Here is a 20,725-nt window from a genome sequence, read left to right on the forward strand (position 1 = left end):
AATTTTATCTACAAAAATAATGCCAACAAAGTGACATCGATATAACAAACTGATGTCAATTTGTTCGACAAAAATTGTATCAATAAAATGGAATCGTATGGGACCAAAGGACCAACTAGACATTGCCAACTCGACCGATCAAATGGCGCTAGATCCAGCAAAATTGATGTAAACTTTGCCAACAAAAAAGGAACTCTTTCGTTTCACCTCGCAATAAGTGCGAGTAAATTATCAGCGGTGTTACGATATTCACGTCATCTACAGTTCGTGTTTGACGAGTGCAAGTGTCTCGATTAAAAATTCACGCGGTCGTCAGCATGCTTGACAAGGACACGCGCGCAGTCGCTGGAAAACGACGAGGATATTTGGGACCTCGTACTGTATGGCTCGTAAATATCGACAGGTTACTTAGAATGCAAACGCGTGTACAAAGGAGCGTTTAAAATGCTCTTGATGGTTCGTGCTCGTTTAAAATGGCCTCTCTCTTTTTGTGCTGTAAAAATTGCATACATCTTACACACGCTGAACCGAGTGCGTGAATTACAATAAAAAAGACGGAGGGAATTCAAATGCCTCCCGTGACAGCTTACGGGTTGGAGCCGCGTTGGTGTGAATTTTATACATGTTTCATTTTTAAGTAAAAATTAATACGGAAATATGGATTTTCTTGGAAACATGGCGACAATCGCGATCATGCACTTTGCTCTATTGTAGTTCTGAAATTTTTATTATTTTTGACATTAAATTCGGTGTTTAGAAAAATGATATATTGATTAAGATAATATTCCATCAGAGACAGAGTGATTTTCTCAGCTCAATCACGAAAGTCACCATGCTCCCCAACGAATCCATTCCGCTTCATTAATATAATAAAAAGTATACTTCTCAAAGTTAAAACCTCAGTAAAACGCACTTTTTTTAACAACACCGTCGCCACCTGTAATCCGTGAGGTGTCACAAAATTGCTATTAAAAAAGAAAAAAAAGGCCCACATAAAATAAAGGCACCGTAAGAAATAGGAAAATGAATACGAAATTGCTAGAAAAAATAGGTGGGAATACGAACAAGGAAAATCGTTTAAAAAATGTTAAAAAAGAGGCTCACCGCGCGCAAGGGTCGCTCGTGCAAGAAAACCGAGATTGGGAAGGCAAGAAACTAGGAAAATGATTCCAGAACCATTCGGTACGAGGCTGAAGAACGGTGCAACGCAAAAACAAGAGAACGTAAGAAAAGGATGAACGACACACATACGGATGATTACGCGGATTCCGAGCGCATCCTCCAACGACCGCATACGGCGTATACAATATTCAAAAGTGCGTATACAAATATATATATATGTATATATGTACATGTAGAGATATATGTATATGTGTATAGATCGTTACAAACATGATAAAAGGAAGGTACACAAAAAAAGCCGGCCGCGTGGGGGGGCGGTCGTCATCGATAAAAATCAACCAAAAAATATCTCGTACGTGTAAAAATACCGACGCTCTGTCTCTATCTGTCTCCCTCTTCTCTCCCTCTCTACTTTAGGTCACCGTTTTCCCGTTTTCTCCTCTGACAGACGAGGAAACCTTCACGCCTCTGCCTCGCGCGACGCTCCCACGCCTTTCCAACGCCCACACCTCCTCCACTCTCTCCTATATTAACTATATTCACCTCCTCCAGCAAAGAACACCTCTCAAGTCTCCCCAATCTCAGGACGTTCGAGCAACGTGGAAAGCGTCACGACGACTGATGTTCCTCGAGTTCGCCTACCGAAGGGCTCCTTTCCTAACCACGCGTCCCTCCCCTCCTCGATTTCCCTTTCACCAATAAGCTACTCCGTCCTCTCGACTCTCCCTTCGCCGACTGACAAACCACCTCAGGGTCCACCCTCGCCACGGGGGCACGCGACACCCCACGCGCGATATCTTCGCCGTGTCGAGAGGAGAACGCTCGCGACCACGAAGAGGCGCGACCCCCGACGATCAGGCGTAACTTACGTGATCGGAGGCTCCGTCGCTCGCGCGTGACAGGTGACAGCCACGATGGGGGTTGTGAGCACGATGGGAACATCTGCTGACGAGACACGCTCCTCTGTCTATCCTTCTATCCCTCTATCCCTCCACGCTTTCCTCTCGGTCTTGCTGTGGGTTGCTGCTGGTGTTGCTGCGGCTGCTATGACTGCTGCTGGTCAAGTTTACTCGGCGGGGGTAACGGGAGATTTTTCGTTAGCGGGTGGGTTGGGTCGGGGAAGCGTCTCAGCCGAGGCCTGCCCACTGCATGAAGTCGGGCACCTCTCTGACGGGAACGTCCCTTGCCAGAGCCTTCACCCTCAGGTTTCGGTCCTCGGTCAGCAGGACCACCTCCCTTCGCAGGCGTCTGGGCTGACCCTCTTCTGTTGACAGAGGAACTGGTAGTCCCTTGGGTTCTCGTGTGACCGATGGTTACAGGGGTTAGGTATCGAGTTTGTGGACCGATTGTTGGTGAAATTACTGACGGTGTTTCGTTTGGAAATGTGTCTGACTTGGGACTGATTCTACTGCAGTGCACTGACCAGGTAGGCGCGGCGTCAGTAGAATGGGACAAGTCAGACACGTTTCAAGTGTACTTTAGGCACTCCCTAGAGAATTAATAACTTGGAAATGACGCAGCAAACGGAATTTCTTCTACCTTCGTTCTAGTTTTATTCTCACATGCAAAATCACCTGTTATGTCTTATAGCTTCCCTCGCCTATAATCGAACATCCCGTATACGTTCCACTATTTTCTAGAATGAATCCGTTAACTACTTCGCGAACGCAGCTCACGGAAGTCATATAGCCCTATCTATGATATTAACCACAATCTGCTCACATAAACAATAAATAATCAGTGTATCCAATCAAACCTAAACCATTCCCATTCACGGATAAATCCCCCCTGACTTCGGTGTAGCTTCTCAAGAGCCAATTTTCCCCTTTCTAAGAACCCGTCCGGGTCACCAAAAAAGAAAGGCGCCGACGTTTATCGCGGGATATAATTCAAATCGCAACGGGATCGACGATGCACAGTGTTTCAATTAGCGCAGCGCCAGCTCCTAATGAAATCGATTTCATTAGCCGTTGTTCCAGCTGCTCAGGAAGGGGGAGGCGAATAATTAGTACTACGCTGGGTAATAAATTCCAGCCTTTGATAACAGCCTCGTAAAAGTTGCACACGTCGATTCCGTTGTAACGCACACTACCTCTTACCAACCAATAACGGTTAATCTCTACATAAACGAGAACTACAATCGGCTATGATATTAATCACTATCAAAAGCCGCGGAAAATGTCGAGTACGTGTTCAGGGTACGCCCTAAGACGCGACGAGAAGGGACAGTGTGTACGTACCTGCGTTCACTTGATCCTTGTTACCCGTCTTGCAGAGGCTCAAGCACGTAGCCAGTATTCTGTCATCGTTCCTTGTCAGCCCGTCCTGCAACAGAATATCGCGGTACCGTCGTGTTTATATTTATTTACGAAGTGACACGCATTCGAAAGTTTGCGGAAAGCTCAACAACCGGATGCACGGTTCTGAGGCGACTTTGTTGAAAAATGGACAGAGAAGATCCTGGTGGTACCAAGAAATACGTGTGATTTGTATTATAGAAAAGGAATTTGTGTATATTAGATAAATTGTGGGGTGTTCGGTTCGTTGGTGTAAGTTTGAATAGTATTGCTAAGCGGTGCTAGTAGATTAAGTCGATAGATCTTCAGACATAATTCTACGGTGACTTGGAAGTTTTATGGAGCCTGTAATTTGTATTCTGAGAGCTTGAATAAGCTGAGGCGAAGCTATTTCTTGTGAATTTAATTCTTGAAGGAGTTGCGAGAGATTATGTAAGGGATTTCTAGTAGATAAAGTCAATAGATTTTCAGACGCTGTGGTTGCAAATTTCTCGGGCGCTATTTCTAATCGCGGCGTTATTTTTCTGGAATGTTTTGCACCAGAATTTCATGGCAAGGAATGCTACAAGAATGAGGGGGAAAAGGCGACAAGGAAGAGGAAGAGGAAGAGAAAGAGGCGAGACAGAGGGTGCGCGCGAGGCGTGTAGAATAAAATCTAACGAGCTCGCAGCGCGCGTTATCTATCGTTTGACAGATCAAGGTTCCTGTTACGATCCTATCCTACCCATGTATCCTGCATGTTACCAACGAGATAAGCGGGAGGCCGAGAAGCGTGCTGCGCCAGAAGTTACCATGCCGCGAGAAGAGTTTATCTGTGCACCACGTGGGGGGTTCCTTGGTATAGCTCGACCCCTTATCATAACATTCGCGCTTCAATGAACACCGGTCAATCCCTACAAGCTAAGTCCTTCTCCTCGTTTCTCTTCGAACTAGCTCTTATCCGCCTTTCTTCCTGTGATCTACTCGATTCCTCTGACCGACGCGGAAATTCAATTCATTGCGAGTTTAAATTGAGCAATTTTAGCTTGAAATGTTTCAAATGGGTCGAGAAACAGAATTTTATTTTATTTTAGAGAAATAAAATAAAAGAGAAAATTTGAAAATTATCCACTTAATCCACTCACCTTGTCTACATCTTCCTCCACAGTGAAGGTGCTCGAAGTGAGGACAGTTCCTCTGGTAGTCAAGCACCGTATCGCTGGGTTCCTGCTTCTGGCAAACGCCAGTGCTGCCTTTGCACTTTCTGCAACCCTGGCCACGTGCTCTGGGTCTAAGGCCGCTCTCGAAGCTGGGGGACAATCTCTAGCATCGGCGCCCCTAGCCAGGCCCTCAAGCTCATTCAGAACTGGCAACAAAAAATGAAACGTTTGGTAAAGTATCTGTGGAACTATCAAACTGAGAATTTATTCTGGAAATAGCCACGCCTCCTCTGAAATAAGGAGCAATTTCGAGGGAACTCGTTTAGCAAGCAACAGAGGGAGGATTTCACCTAGCTGGTGGGAAAGTTTTTTCATCGACACCATTGTCCTCGAGGGAAAAGTAATCACGTGGAATTCTAACGAAGGAGCCTTAATGGTGTTTACACGAACTCTGCGATGATCCACCCCCTGTTGCGTGAAAATGCCATGTTCGAACTTTCTGTTGAATTCTGTGAGGAAAACTGAGCAGACAAGTGGCCTGGTATAAGACTACTGAAAAAATAATAACTCTTCTATCCCTGCAATATTCCTTCATTTAACCTAATACACTCTAAAGTAGATTTACTTGATAATAGATCTCTAGTTGAGAATTTCACGAGTATCGAAAAAGAAAGCTATCTCCGTGTTTCCCAGGGTTTCGTGAAGTTCAACTTTAGCACAAGCCTGGATGCCACCTCCGCTGCATTCGGATCCATAAATGCTAGGAGGATTTGTCGACTCCTTCTCGAAATAGAGTACAACTCTGCAAGGAAATTGACTGTCTTCGCGAATTATACATGAACTCGGGAGCTTGCAATTTTGGCGTTCTAAAATAGGAAGAGGAACGAATCTCCAATGACTGGTACGGGAAGTGAAGGTTCAATAAGTAATGAAGGAGGAATTTCTGGGTGAATCCAGATACGATGCAATATCATTGGAAGATATTCTCCACTACTGATCGAAGCTTCAAGGAAGCACAGAGAACTGACCACGTTTCGACCGTCTTTCTAGAAAGTTATTTGAGTCCTCGTTGCAAATTTATTTGGCGAAATAAAAATAAAATAGGAACTGCTATATATTTATCGCGATTATTTGACATAAAGAACAATCTCTAAATACTTAAAATATTTAATTATTCTGAACCGAATCTAATCTGCTTCTCTTTTTTAATATCAGATCGCGAGCTTTACGTGGCGGCACAGCTACACGGTTAATAGTAAACAGGAAGCAGGTTCACGATGCACAGAGAAACAATTTTCAGAGTGTCTCTGACAAGCGGTAATTGGACTGTCGACGAGAGTACGTGACAGAATTCCATGCATTTGCCTGACGCTGGTCGCGACCAGATTTTAAATAATCCCCGCATTTCTATTCGACAGTGCAAATTTTATTAAAACACTCGCCGTGACATGCGATTGGACGACTCCGAAACCGTGGTTGCACCACATTTTCGTTCCTATAAATACTAGAAAATATTAGAAAATTAATAATACCGCTAATTTTCCTAATCCGCTAAGAGCAGAATCTACTTCAATAATTTAAAATTAAAGAATCTGAAACTTTACAACCAAAAATTTCATCTCACCAGCATCCAGCATCGATCCCCTAGTAGGCGCAATTGTCCCCAGCGGAATGTCAATGTATTAATATCAGCCAGCAAAGAGAGCGAACCGTTTGTTGATCAGGTTCGAGAGTCAGGCGAGGAACGCAATCGAGGCAGTGTAGACTCGGCTATCGAGCGGCCATATCGAGGGAAATGGGGTGTCGGTTGACGTTCCATGGCATCGGGTTCAAAGGAGTCAGAGGACGGAGGCTCGAAACCCATTCCCCTGGCTCGGTGACCACCATGGGCATCGCCCACGTACCGATCGTGCCTGGACAGCGGCGGCGTGGCCGTCGGGGCCAATCGCCCGCCGTTCCAGACCGTATGTATGTACATGCATTCATGTATGAGCCGTGAGAACCTAACTGTGAACGTAGCCCGTTGTCGGTGCCAGACGGTCCGTGGCTGTCTGCCACGGGGTCAAAGGGCAGCGCCAGTCGATTTTGCATGACCGCGCGGCCGCGCGCGTGCACACTTTCGTTTTTCGGTGCCACCCGATGACAAAAGCGACGGTACAGGGCCAGCGAGGAATGGCACGGAGACAATAGGGACACGATAGTTACGAGCTACTCGGCTCTAACTGCGCTGGGATACGCGAAATTCGATGAGGGTATAAATATTCTTTAAGTGCCTTTCGTGTTCTTTCGCGGTTCACCGCGTGGGTAGGATCGAGCTTTTGGGTGGAGGCGTCTTGTTCTGCGTGTCATTCTTGTTTTTTTTAGAAGTCGTTTGTCCATGGAAAAGATATATATTTGGAATTGTGATTGGGTGTTGTTGGGACAGAAGGAAAATTTGTCGATAGTTTTGAATTTGATCATTTAGTTGATAGTGTGTGTTTTTATGTAGATACTTTATATAGAGCGAGAGATTTTCTAGCGAGGAAAATATTTGTTGAACCTTCATGATCCAACTTTATCATAGAAAATTCAACGATACCATAATCGTAACTTTCCACTCCCTTTCACAACCCCTTTCCCCGAAAGCCCAACAGTCAACTTTTCCCATAGGTTTCCATTACCAAGAGAAACAACATCACCCAATCTATTTGCAAGCGGGCGATTCCCTTCTCCACCCGCTGCTAATCCGATGCAGCAGAGGATCGAGGGAATCGACGAAAATCCGTGGCGGATGCTACGCCTATGATTACGAGGGGGTTGGGTTATGGGGTAGACTAATGCATACCAAATGTTGAATCCCCAATTGAAAGTGCTTCTAACTGGTGTGTTTGTCGATGTGATCGTGTCTCGGTATTCCTGGACCGGGTCTCCTGTATACGCGAGTCGATTATCAGATTTCGGGGATGAGTTGGAAAAGGGGTGGAAAGGAAACGAAGAAAAAACGACGGGCACCGTGCACGCAGTCGATCGAGGGAGAAAAACACGTCTGCCCGAGAGGATTCTTCGGAAACTTTCACCAGCCGACCGTCACTGGCTACAATTTATTCGAGGAAGTCGAGGAAGGGGTTCACCCTCGCGAATATGTATCTTCCCCTCGGAAAGTTCGCTTTCTTCCCTCGTATAGCCACAGTCTGACAGTGGGTTAATTTATCTGCGCCGAGGGTGAAGCAAGAGTCGATGGATTCCTAGTTCACTCTATCGCTGAAGTTCGACATTTGCTGTATAATTATTTAGCAATTCTTTTTGTAAAAAAAGTGGCGTGAATAACAGCAAAATAAAAATTATAAAATGAACAAAATATCTAGCTTAAGATCTCCTATTACTTCTCCCTCTCAGTTATCCTAGAAGCAGTCTTTTTCATCGCGGAAGCGTATATTTGAGCCAGCATTCCTTCGCGCGCCCCATAAATCCACCCCCTCCTCCTCGTCCATTGAGCATGTAAGCGAATTTCGGTCGCGAAGGTTCGATGAAATTTGCCATTCCGTGTTAAATGGTGGTCGACGCCGCGCGCGGAATAATCGACGAATCGGCGCCTGCACGAGAGGTGCATGCTCGATTCCGCTCGCGTGCGCATCGCGCGGCTGTCTTTTACGTTAATCCGGAAGAATTGGCCAGAGATTGCAGATTCTAAACGCGACGATCGAGAGGCCTCGCTTCACGAGCGCGGTCTATCTTCGATCGTCTTCGTGAGTGAAAAATTCATGAATGGAATGGATGCGTGGGTAGGTCGCGTAGATTACTTCTATATTATTTGTATTAGCTATTAATATCTTGATTCGATTGGAAATATAATCTAGAGTCCCGTACACCGATAATGGGGAATTATTCATTATTGGAATGCGGATGTTTGTGCACTTATAGGGAATTCGAAAAAATGTGCACTGCACATTTATGAACTCTACGATGCGGTATTAAGAGGATGAAACAAATCTATTTAGGTTTCATTTCTTCGCCTGAATTTATAGGCATATAAATTTGCATAAAGAGTCCCGGTGTACGCCTTTCTCTTCACAGATCGTTTTCTGTCACATTATTAAACCCAGAATGGCTAAAACAGTCAAAACGATTGATGTTTACGATATGGCGCATAGATAGGGTCACGCGATTAGAATGTATCATAGCTACACAACCGATAATCGAATTACACCTGTGAACATCGACTGAATACCTGCCTCTACTTTCACTGGGGAAATTTACAAGGTCGGGTGATCGTCCCCGATCATCATAATAGGCCAAACCTAGGTCATGGTTAATGAACTCTGGTAATGGTAATTTTGGAATAGATCTGTGTGATACTCATCAACTATACAGATGATTTTAACTCAATTTAATTTTATGGTTTAATAGTTCTCGTTTTTAGAAGAATTAAATTTATGTAAATTTTGCCAATTTCTAATAGCAGTATTTGATACAAAAATTCTCTTATAAAAATGTGCAAAGGATTAAATCGTCAATCTGATCACCATTAATTTGCATATTGCAATATACAGAAATACAAAATAAAATTTGAAGTGATCTGATATTCATAGATAGTCGCGAATTAAGTGAAGAATGAAAAGACACAGTAGATTCATCCGTCATGGATCAGACACTCTCGTTACGCGACTAAAAATCCTGAGAGCTGAAAATGAGCGCGCTAACGCTCGAATATTTACAATTGCCCACAGAGAAGGAAGGCGTATAAGAATGCTAATGAATATCCCGAGGCATGTTCGAACAGCCTGTGAAATATTTCTCACGATAATATATGTGAATTCAATCGTATTATCGTAGAACTACAAGCGCCAAAAATTCGCCATCAGATATTCTCAAATTTATCACCAATTACGTTTGATTAGATATCGATTGCGACAAGTTTCTGCAGTATAATATCTCTTCCTGCTATATCCTTTGCTTCAATCGAGAGAAATTCTTCCGCAATTGTTAAGAATATGAAATTCTTCCGCAACAGACTTAGCTTTCATGAAGGCAGAGTTCATAAAGATAGCTACGAAGCTGTACTTCATAGATATACCATATACTACAGAATTGCCTTCGTGGACTTAACATTCACATGGATACTTAAAGTTCATAAAATTGAGGGTCTCTATAAACTTCAATTTTAAAGAGACCACTTTTGTAGAATACACTTCAACTTTCACAGAATCTACCAATTAAAAAAAGACACGAATGCAATACACGTCATCTGCAATATCTGCATAAATTCTAACAGAAACAAGCCTGATACCCAAATCAATAACAAACTCTAATGGCATGTGTCCCGTCATCGCGGCTCACTCTACCATGGCATATACGTTTTTCCCAAGTGAAAACGGTCCTGTCCAACGATTTCGTGACACGCATGGCGCTTCTCTTTGAAGGACCCCTGCTTCGACGACCCATCGATCGACAACGCGCATCGGGTCGTCAGCATCGACTGGAACACATTTACGATCGCCTCTGGCTACGCACTGCTAACAAACACACCGATTCGACGTTTACACAGAGCTCGGTAATTGGGTAATTGCTATGCTAAAGTACGCCCCTGGGTACAGGTAATTACCGTGCACGTTCATGTCCGAGCTAACGGACTGTCGCTTTTACCAGTAAAAAGCGAAACTTCTGGCTTCGTTCAGCGAGCAGATTATTTTTGGATCGCCTCCGCGTGCCTGGTCAGAGACCTCCTTCGCTCGCTCCTTCACGTAACGACACGTCCGGTGATGCAATTATAAATACGCTGAGTTACTTCCGTTCGAGTTTACAAGAGGGACTGAGAGTTGTCTACTGATAGGAACGAGTAGCTGTAGAGTTGAGTTAAAACAAAGTAAACCTAATTCAATTTGCAAGAGATTACTTCACTCACTTTTCATGAGAGAAAAATTGAGATTGCATAAGCGATGTTATCGGTTCAATGTCGCGCCGAAGACTGAGCTTCACAGGTAGCAAAAGGTTAGAAAGTTCAGCTATATTGTTATGATTGTGATAATGTAACCATCGCGATTTTAATCCCCCCTACCCATAAATTCTACAGGCATTAAAAATCAATGTGTGCAATAATTTTTTAATAATTCTACGAAAAATGATTTATAAAATCGTTACAAAAAATTAACAATGACAAGCCTAGGCATCGATCTGTTCAATTTGCAAAAAAAGGGAAGGTTAATATGTCTGATGGATCAGATATTAAATTCGCAGAATTTGGACTCACAAAGAAGGGAAAGGAATATTCTATGATCCCATAGACAACGAACGATGACCAACATGTTGATGACGACGATGGTCATCACCGCAAGGTGAGTCGGATATTTACGCATCGTTTTGACCCACGCCATGACCTGCTGATGATGTTCCCTGATGACACGATCTCCCTCCGGCGATATCCTTAATGCCGAGTCGAGGATCGAGATCCAGCGAAACGTGTTGGAAATTTGTCCCGAGACTCAATACATTGTAATGATGTTGAAGAATCGTTAAACGTACAAGACTGCGAACGTTTTTACGATCGCTCACCGGATAAAGTATCGATAAATTATCGATAACTAGACATCGATGAAGCCCAGTATATTATTACTATAAAATCTTACCGAAGATTCTATTAATTTTGTAACTTTAACCCTCACCCTCAATGTCCTGAAAATTCTCAGAAAATGAAACGAGGTAGGAGGCTCAATTTTTACGCAAATTCAATTGCAAATTATCGAAAAAAATCTTCCACTGATGTTATTCTATCTTTTCCCTCGACCAGTTCTTAGAATTCGCCGAATCCTCGCGACGAGAGAGGAGGAGGAGAGGCAGCTTGTGGAGGCGGGTTTACGATATTCAGCTCGATCGATTCGCATCGCCTCTCCTTTATTTTTGCTCAACCCTCTGAGAAGCATAGAGAGAGAAAGGCCTCAGGACGCGCGGGGGATTCACGACCTCCTCGTCGTTATTTATCGGCGATTATTTCATACGTTTTACTTTTTTCCAGCCGCAACGAGGTATTATTTCGGACGGAGTTACCCACCTTCTCTCGGTCGGGATAATCGACGACCTTCGGTCGAAAGAAATACTCGGGCCGAGAGAAAGAGAGATATAGAACAGGGGTCAACCGGTTCAGAGGCTTTCTGGCGACTGTACCATAGAATTATTTAATATCTTCCTTATATTTTTGCGCGCAGTAAACAGTTGCGAGGAAAGATGAGGAACTGGCTTATTCGTCGAGTCACGCGGGTAATTAAGGACTCTGTCAGAACTCGGAGAGAAGACATTTTTTTTAATAATACCAATTTCTTGGGATATGATTGATGAATGTTTGACAACCGTTTGAGGTATATTTCATAAACGTGGGATGAATGTACGATAAATATTGGTTATTACTACTTGCTCGTACTTCAAAGGATTCCGAGCATACTAATTCGCTGAGAATAGGATTTATAAGAGTTTGATTTTATAGTACTCTACCAGTAACTGTTACTAATAATTCATATCGAAGCTACGTAATCGAGAACAAACTGTTTGACACTTATCTCCGTAATTTGTGAAGATGAATCGAATACGTGATTATGAAAATCGATAATTTATGCGGAATGTATGACGTCAAGTTACGCTATGACGTTAAGATTGATCTGCCGATTTTTCTTAACAGTTAGAATACACGGAAACATCTTCTAAACTATCTATTCTATACGAAGCATTTTTGAAGTGTAAAAATTGACTCACCCACAAGTGGCACCATAAGCGTATAAATCGGCTGTGCACCGGAAGTCGCCTTCGCGATATTTTGCAACTGTGGTAGGTAGTCGATGAAGCAATTAGTGTCTGGGACCAGCTGCCTTGGTCTGACCTCGATCTCCACTGACACTGAAGATTTTCGCAAGATTTGCTGTAACAGATAAGGATTATAATTAGTACACTGCTCCCTGTTACACAACCTTCGTGTTATTAAACGAGTCTTACTTAATCCACTTAATTTAATTTAATTAAAAAAAAAAAAGAAAATAGAAACTTCCTACTAAATTTGGACGTCATCTTTATAAGCAATTAACCCTGTAATGTTATATGATAGAATATTTACTTTTTTTGAAATTGAGTCTCTTAGAAATTACAAAAACTGGACCATTATTTTTAAGAGTTCTATCTTCTCATATGACCCCGAAGAAAGGTCCCACTACCGGTATGTTACATGGGACCAACGCATATTGCTGCATTCACTGCTGCGTATCGATCATCGTCCCACGAGCCGAGGGTAACACCAGGGGGCTCATTACGTTCGTATCTTCTGTTACAACAATGGCTACTTGGCATTCGCGTCTTGGCTCGACATTGTTCTCCGACCGTTCCACGTAGCACTGTGCGCATACGTGGGATTCAATTGGAGGGCAATGCGTCTTCCGTTGCGTCTTGCGCTCTACTTGTGGGTCGAACCTCTAACAAATGAGACTCTCCTTCGTAGGAAAACAGAAGCTTAACCTTTGCACTCGAGGCGAGAAAGAAAACGAGAACTTTTTATGTGGATTTCTTTCCAATTTGTGAAATTTGAGACCTAGGAAAACGCGAAATTTGGTTATACTGCTTTGGCCCTACAAATTTTTTAAATATTCAAATTTTCAAATATTCAAATTTTCAAATATTAAAATTTTCAAATATTCAGATTTTCAAATTTTTAAATATTCAAATTTTCAAATATTCAAATTTTCAACTATTCAAATGTTCAAATATTCCAATACTCAAATATTCAGATTTTCAGATATTCAACTATGCAAATCTGCAAATATTTACGTATGTAATCTTTGCATAAGCTATGTAAATCTTCGCATAAGTTATGTAAACATCAGATCAGCTTAGGGATTCCATAAAGTCCAGAAAGAAATATATCAAGTTCCAGACAAATAAGGCTGTCAGCAATAATTAGAATCCTCGCGCGTGCAATGGAAAATAACTCCGTGGATTTCTGCGACAACAGAATCGCGACAAGTCGATAATTAAAATCGTGACGTCGACTTCTCACTTATGACCGCGTGTGCGCGATAATGCACGGCGTTCTCTCCCGTTCACGCCGCGATGACTCACGCGCGTATCTTCGCAACGGTATCTCGGCCAGCGATTATTCAAATCCCAAGAGCCAGGAGAATATCGTTCATTGTTCCCGTCGTGTTCGCGCATCGAGAGGCACTTCGGGTAGGAGGGGAAGCGCGCAAAGAATTTGACGACAAGCCTAATTGTTCGTGGGAGTATAGAGGCGGAATGTAAAAGTAAGGCGGGAGACACCTGCAGGCCCCTGTCTCCTCGTTCCATCACGTCACAATCTAAATATCCTACACATGTCCAGACGTTACAGCAGCAGCGCACCGTTGCCCTCTCGGCTAAATAGATCAAATTTACGACTGGGAATTCCCCGTGCTTCGCTTAGAAATTATTCTGCCATCAGGATATCACGTGAAGAATGTGGAATAATTTTTCAATATTCATAAAACATATATGTACCATTTTGCTTAGAAAACCCAAACTTGTTAATGACATTTCTGAATTTTTATGCTATAAATGCACAGAGCTTTCATGGATAAAATTGCTCCGTTCTTAGAGGACTAAGTGTACTCAATATTGAAAGAGAAATTCTGAAAATTGCCAGAATTATCACTAATCTATTATACCTATATGTTGGTGCTCGTAATTATAAAAATAGAGTGACTCAAAAATCTGAGGAAGTTGAATTTATCACTTACTTTATCACTTATCTGGGTAATACTAAATAAGTGATGAACCCAACGTTTTACTTTAACCCAGACCAACGCATACATATATTAACTGCCTGAAAATTGGCCTCCTCGAGATTCCTCCTCACGAACGCACAGTGGAAGAAAACGGAATGCTAGTGGAACGACGTTCCTCGACGCCACGTCAAGACAGCGCTTCAACACGGCACTCGAACCCCTCGGCTCAGTCCCCCAGGTTTCTCGCAGTCGCGTGCTATCACGAAGGCGAGAGGAGACCACGGGCGAATGTCTCGTGTGCTTTACTCCCGTTTAAAGTATTCGCGAATTCCTAAACGACCGATGCCGTACCGTCGCCACTCCCGTTACGTCTTCGTCGCTTTCCCTCGCTTTCCGTCTCCCTGTCCTCTCTCGCGCCCTGTCACCCCCTCTCTCCTCCCCGTCGTTCGCGCCACGAGTGGCTCTCGCTCGTGAGAACCCGCCTTGAATCACGCACCGCGGCTCCAACGCCCACGCATATTAAGCGGCCACGCAGACACGTGCAAACAGCGCGCGCCTCTAGCAACATAGTATAAATGTTCGGGCCAGGCTGACGCGGAAACCTACCCGCGTCACGTTAAGGACAGGTTCACAGCTCGAGAGACTGTGTGTGGAACACCTTGACACCGGACGATAACACGCAAGGTTTGCACTGTCGCGCATACCTATACATTTCCTGATGTACGCAGACGCGTTCCGCGGCGCGCATTTTAACTGCCCTCGATCCAGAGATGCTAGAGAGCGATAGGGAATTCGGAGGAGGCTCGAGATGCGATGAAGGGCCTTTGACCCTTGGATCGACTGATGGTATTCTAGCCCCTGAAAAGGTTTATTTATCGGGAGCTTGAGTTTTCGAAGAATTATTTAGAAAAATTTGTTGTATGTAAGTGGTATGCGGAAAAATGGAGGTATCTGTATGCACGTCTTCCTACAAATGAATTCTACATCTTCGAGGCTTGGAAATTTACTTCTCGGTTGTACTTCGCCTGGCTTTGAACGTGACGAAAGATTTCAATGGCACGCGAAACATGACAAAGAACTTCAAGGTGTTAACGTGTGTTTGCTGTGAAGAATCTCGTCTTCACACTTCTTTCATATTTACCGCCTTGCAGCAATTAACTTCGCAAGGTACAAGTTTTGTAAGATAAAAGAAGTTAACATTTATGAAATACCACAGGAACGAGTACTCTTAAAATAAGAAGCAATTATTAGCTATCATCTTGAACTTAATTACAGGTTGCATTATTTTTAAACTACATATGTACAGCCCCGCTGCTGAAGACCAGTAAATCAATCCTAATTACTATTTTTAATGTCTTACGGCAATTCCTGAGTCCTCTTCCCGCAAAACATCCACTCTTTCAAAATGTGAACCAAAAAGCATAACTCATGCAAGAACTTAGCATCACTTGAAACCATATAATATTATCTCTAGAACATAACCGCGAATTAAACCATCAAGTTACTCAAAACGATATTTCACAGTGTCCAGAGCTCCGAGTAGCGGTTATTGGCCATATAATCGCAGAAACATCACTTTTTTGCCTTTCCTTTACAAGAACATTATACACGACACCTTAAACTTGTTCCTCTCGAATTAGCATCGCACGATGGGAACGCGTCCGCGGCGTATTCCCGCGGCCATAAGAAATTTCATTCAACTGCCACGGGATGAGAATCAATTAACGGTATATCGCATTCCGGGCAGAGCGACAGTGAACCAGCCGATAAGACGTCCTAATCGAAAATTACGTCCATGGAACACCGAGTCAAAGATCATACTGACCCACGAACCCAATAACTGGCTCAGGACTGGCGATAACCTTTCTTCCTGTCCGCAAAAAAGCAAGGCACGGTTGGAAATCGTACCACGATTATCGAATGCACGCGAGAACCGTGAGGATAGATGCCCGGAATCACGGCACATTTGCAGCTGTCTAGAGATGATAAATCGCTGACCGGAAGTGCACACTAAATGGATTCGAGAAAGAGGATTATTCTCGAATTTATACAATTGACTACTCTTCTCGTGTTCGTAGTCTCTTCTTACGAGTAATTTACGACGGGGAATGCGAATGGCTGAAAGCATTGATGAGAGGTAATTGTTATAGCTTTTATGGGTAAACTCACTTAGGAGATTTAACTCGAAATGGAAAATTAGGATTCATGTCGCAATTGAGAAGTTAAGATTACGTGTCAGGGAAGAATCACTCTTATGAGATACCAGAAATGAATTTTAAATCCAAGAATGTGAAGCGTATATTTATAAATTAAATCAACTGCATTCAATCTAGAAAACTCTCAAGCATCTAGTTACTACAGAGTATTCTCATTAAAGGCAAACACTAAACCACGTACAACGCATAAAATCAGTTTTCTTAAATCCCCGTGATAAGCATAAATAAGACAAACCATAAGAAAAGACACCCTTTGCCCCATCATTTCTTAGGGCATTAAAAGGATCGAACACCATGTCCCCCTGGGCAGGCTCGCGCAACTAACGATTTAAAACCGCGATGCGGAACAAGTGAAGAGACAGATAAAGATCGGAGTCACAGTCACGGAAGAATAAGCTTAAAAAAAAAAAGAAAGAAAAAAAAAGAAAAGAATTCAAGTGAAGAAGAAAACAAGGAGGTAGGGAAGAAATTACCACTCGTAACTCCGTCCTGATTTTATTGCAGACTCCTCCGCCCCGATGGAATTAGCGAGCAGAGTTACACGGACGATATATTAAGGGTAATCGCATTCATAAATGCAACAGTTGCTGCTGCAACGATCCGACCGCGTGTAATGGCGCTCGCAAATCAGATCGAGGGAGGAGGGAGGTCCCCTGGCATACCCCCGAACCATAAACTACACCCACATGAGGATCGGCCCCGACGACGACAAATACCGGAACACCTGGAGGGCCCTGGGTGATGGCCGACGCCACCTCCACGAGGACCTGTTACACGCCGAACAAGTATCCCGTCGTGTCAAAGTGTAATCCTTCTGGCCGTACATTTACAAGCGGCGATATCGCGGAAAGCTCCAACCCGTTCCACGAATCGCGACTCTAATTTATATAGTTAAGTATCGAGTTTGTTGGCTGGGATTTTTCGATCGTAGGAATATGTAAGGATCCCTCGTCTAGAAACAAGACGAGTAACTTGTATGCAGAGGCTAAAACGAGAGACTCTGGAATTTGAGAAATTTATTTGAAAAACGTGGGGCTGAAGAAAAATTACTTTTATGCGAGGATTTTATTTCTAGAAAATTTGTCCTCCAGCAGTATTTGAAGAATTATTATAAAAGATTGTAATACTGCGTCAAAGTTTTCTGGGAGGAATATATAAAATAACTTTTGCGGAACTTTAATGATTTGTAATTTGATTTACGATCAATCTTAAACTTTACAATATCCTGGGCTTTCCTAAGTCTCGGACACAAATTGTAGCGTAAATTTCCTTGGGTAAAGGGACCGTCGTCAACAGAGTCAAACTAACTCTAAATCCAATCTAACATCCATCCCTTTCAGACTTCAGCGCCTCAGGAACACAAGCCTGACCTCTTTCCTCGGGGCGCACAAAGACGCCCAGTGGCCATTCGAGTTTCACGCCCTCCGAAGCGAGACAGGGAGATGCCACGAACAGGAACGAAAGGCCGAGAAGAGGCAAGAAGGATCAGGTACGGGTGAGGGCAGCAGACACAGTTGACATGTCCGCTCCAGGAGGAAGAAGAGAGGAACGGGAGAGGCCGAGTCCCGGGGAAAGCTTGGAAATTAATGGAGGTTCATTGAGGTAGTCCCCGCAAAGAGCGACTAGTTCTGCGTACCCTCGACACGAATCCATTCTTCCTGTACAACCTGAAGACACTCAGTCTCCGCGGCTGTTCTGAGAGTGCTTCGGTGCAACGACGCAAACATTGACATTGTCACGAGCCGTACCACTCGCGCTCCTCTCTCCTTCTCCCTTCCATAACCCCCGTCCCCACTCTCTCTCTCTCTCTCAACATCACCCTGTCCTTCGCTGTGTCTCTCCCTTCCGACGTCCCTACGCACCGTCGTCGAATATCGTCGGGGTCTCGAGTGCGTCCCGAGAAGGAGACCACAAAAGAGTGTTTGCACTGTCAATGACTGAACTAATAGAAACGACGCGGAACGATCCCTCAGCGTCGAGCCAAGAGGAATTCCAGGTGTCGGCGAGTGTCGCCTCTCCTCGCTTTTCACGACGCGAATTCCATTCGTCGCATTTTTCTCGCCTCCGGGCCGGAAATCGCGGGGCAAAATCGAACGCCTCGACTCGCAGGGAAAAAGCGGAGCGAACGTCTGACGTCCCCATCGAATGGGACAGTGTTGACCCTTCGGAGGGCGAGCTTCCGCCGAATTGAAAAGAAAGTCACGCGTCTGCCTCGCGACACGCACGGAAAAAGTAAATCGTCGCCTATGTACACAGACTAGAAAACGAACAGATGGCGAGACGGGTTAAGGGCACTTCAACAGGCAGGGGGAAAAATCTGAAGAGACGGAAAGGTTCGAACGCGACACGGTGTTAGAATCTTGCTTTTTCACGGAGATAGATATTTCTGGGATTCATGTAAGGAAGAGAGAGGAGAGAAGAGATTTATGTGAGCTGGTTGATAAAGAACGAGACTGTCTGAATTTTAATTATTGTAATTTTGTAGGCGTTAATTATTTCAGAATAAAGGGCGTGTTTATTTTGAAAACAAGTGTTTAATATTTTTGGACCCTCCAAAATTAGAAAACTTGTTGGTATCTTACCCCTTGTGAATTGCAAGTAGATGAGATTAATGCACTAGCACTGTGTCGATTGTGAGGAATCACTTGGATCACACACAATGAAAGAAGACTGAGAACTAAAATAATGCACGAACTCCGCGAACGATGTCATCGGTTCAAAGTCACACCGAAGACTGACGGTCACAGGTAGAAAAAGGTCAGGCACTCGAGCTGCATTGTCATGACCCCCAGCATATAAACATCGTGAGACCATTATTGATAGTTAACTATTGGAATCCTTGGTACCCCCACTCTTAAATTTTACAAATTTACAATTTTACGACCTTACGTGATTCACAGCTACAATTTTGAAGTCTGGATAATATTACCTTAACACAAGAAACTTAGTTACCAAATTAAATTATATTCGACCATCTCGAAACGCAATCGCCGCCAAAGTATCCAATCCCCCGAACAGCTAAATCCACTGCTGAGCAGGATTTACAAGGCCCTCTCAAGGATCAAAATACTCGTAAAAAATTCCATTCAATTCCCATCTTTCATCCAGATTACGCCCCTCCGTAATCTTCAACGTTTCTCCCTGGAAAACCGCGTAATCCGTCAGTTAATTCCCTCCCACCCTCTGCCCCATCCCCCAGAATCGACCTGTCACTCTATTCATTTTTTCAGCGGTCTCTTGCACGGTCAACCCCCTTTAAAAATCTCATCGTCGAAGATCCCCATGAAGCTATTCCACATATTCACCCCAGTGCACCTCCACCCTCGCATGGGAGGGGCGTCCGCCCTGTCCAACGCGTTCCACGTCGCGTGCACGTAGCAGAAAACCCCATAGAATCATCGGAGGTCGTCATATTCAAACATTTATAGTCGAAATATTACGGGGATCCCGTGGGAGGCGAGGCATGGTCGAGGCTCACCCTCGCATCATCTGCACAGCCGAGATAACAGCTTCCGTGGTATCACCCCTAACGTAAGGGGGTCTGTCGGCGACGAGAAGGACATTGTCCCCATTGTCCCTCGTGATGGTGGCACGGGTAATAGGCCTCGGAGAAATCTTTAATTTCCAGCGATATTAAGAGACACTCAGCTCTCCCAGGGGCCTCGTACGACCAGCACGAAACACGTTCCCTATTCTACTGCGAGGTTTGATTCAGAACGCGTTTCAGAGCACTTTCAGAGCACAGGCAAAGGTCCTACCTCGGCCTTTTCTTCCCACGGAGCCGTGACATTTTAGCAGAATAAATGAGGAGACATTTCGAATTGATAGATTTATGCAATTGTGGGAAGAAATTTTAGCGTACAGAAAAATAGGAGATACCTATGTGAAGTGGACAAAAATAGTATAAATTTGTTTTTCTAATTTCAACTCATTCTTCTGACAGTAATACTTGAAGAAAACAACCTCAGAAAACTGCGCCTTCGGATCCATTTACTAACCACATTACTAGCAACTCCTCAGCCCACATTAAACCGCTTATCGCGACCAATCCGACACGTCCACCGAAGCCCGCATCGAAGCCGATTACCTCAACCCGTTCTCGTCAGATTTATATCACCAACAAGTAGCACGCGAGTTTTCGTTATTTACCTCGTTAGCCACGCTTCTCCGCCGTTAATGGACCATTAAACATCCACGAAACACCGCTGACTTTCCATATTCGATCCAGACCGCGCGCCACG

At 43.9% G+C, this 20,725-nt stretch overlaps 1 protein-coding gene across 1 annotated transcript in view; it reads right to left on the reverse strand.

The window, feature by feature from the left end:
• Positions 1–2,137: 2,137 nt before the first annotated feature.
• Positions 2,138–20,725, reverse strand: part of LOC143178466 (telomerase-binding protein EST1A) — a 97,617-nt gene continuing 79,029 nt past the window's right edge. The window contains exons 24-27 of the mRNA XM_076377167.1: positions 12,278–12,440; positions 4,544–4,764; positions 3,363–3,447; positions 2,138–2,386 (exon numbers count right to left, since the gene is read on the reverse strand). Coding sequence (XP_076233282.1) covers positions 2,250–2,386; positions 3,363–3,447; positions 4,544–4,764; positions 12,278–12,440 — 606 coding nt within the window. The 3' untranslated portion in view covers positions 2,138–2,249. The remainder of the gene's footprint in view (positions 2,387–3,362; positions 3,448–4,543; positions 4,765–12,277; positions 12,441–20,725) is intronic.

Source organism: Calliopsis andreniformis, chromosome 4, assembly GCF_051401765.1.
Source record: "Calliopsis andreniformis isolate RMS-2024a chromosome 4, iyCalAndr_principal, whole genome shotgun sequence".
NCBI lineage: Eukaryota > Metazoa > Arthropoda > Insecta > Hymenoptera > Andrenidae > Calliopsis > Calliopsis andreniformis.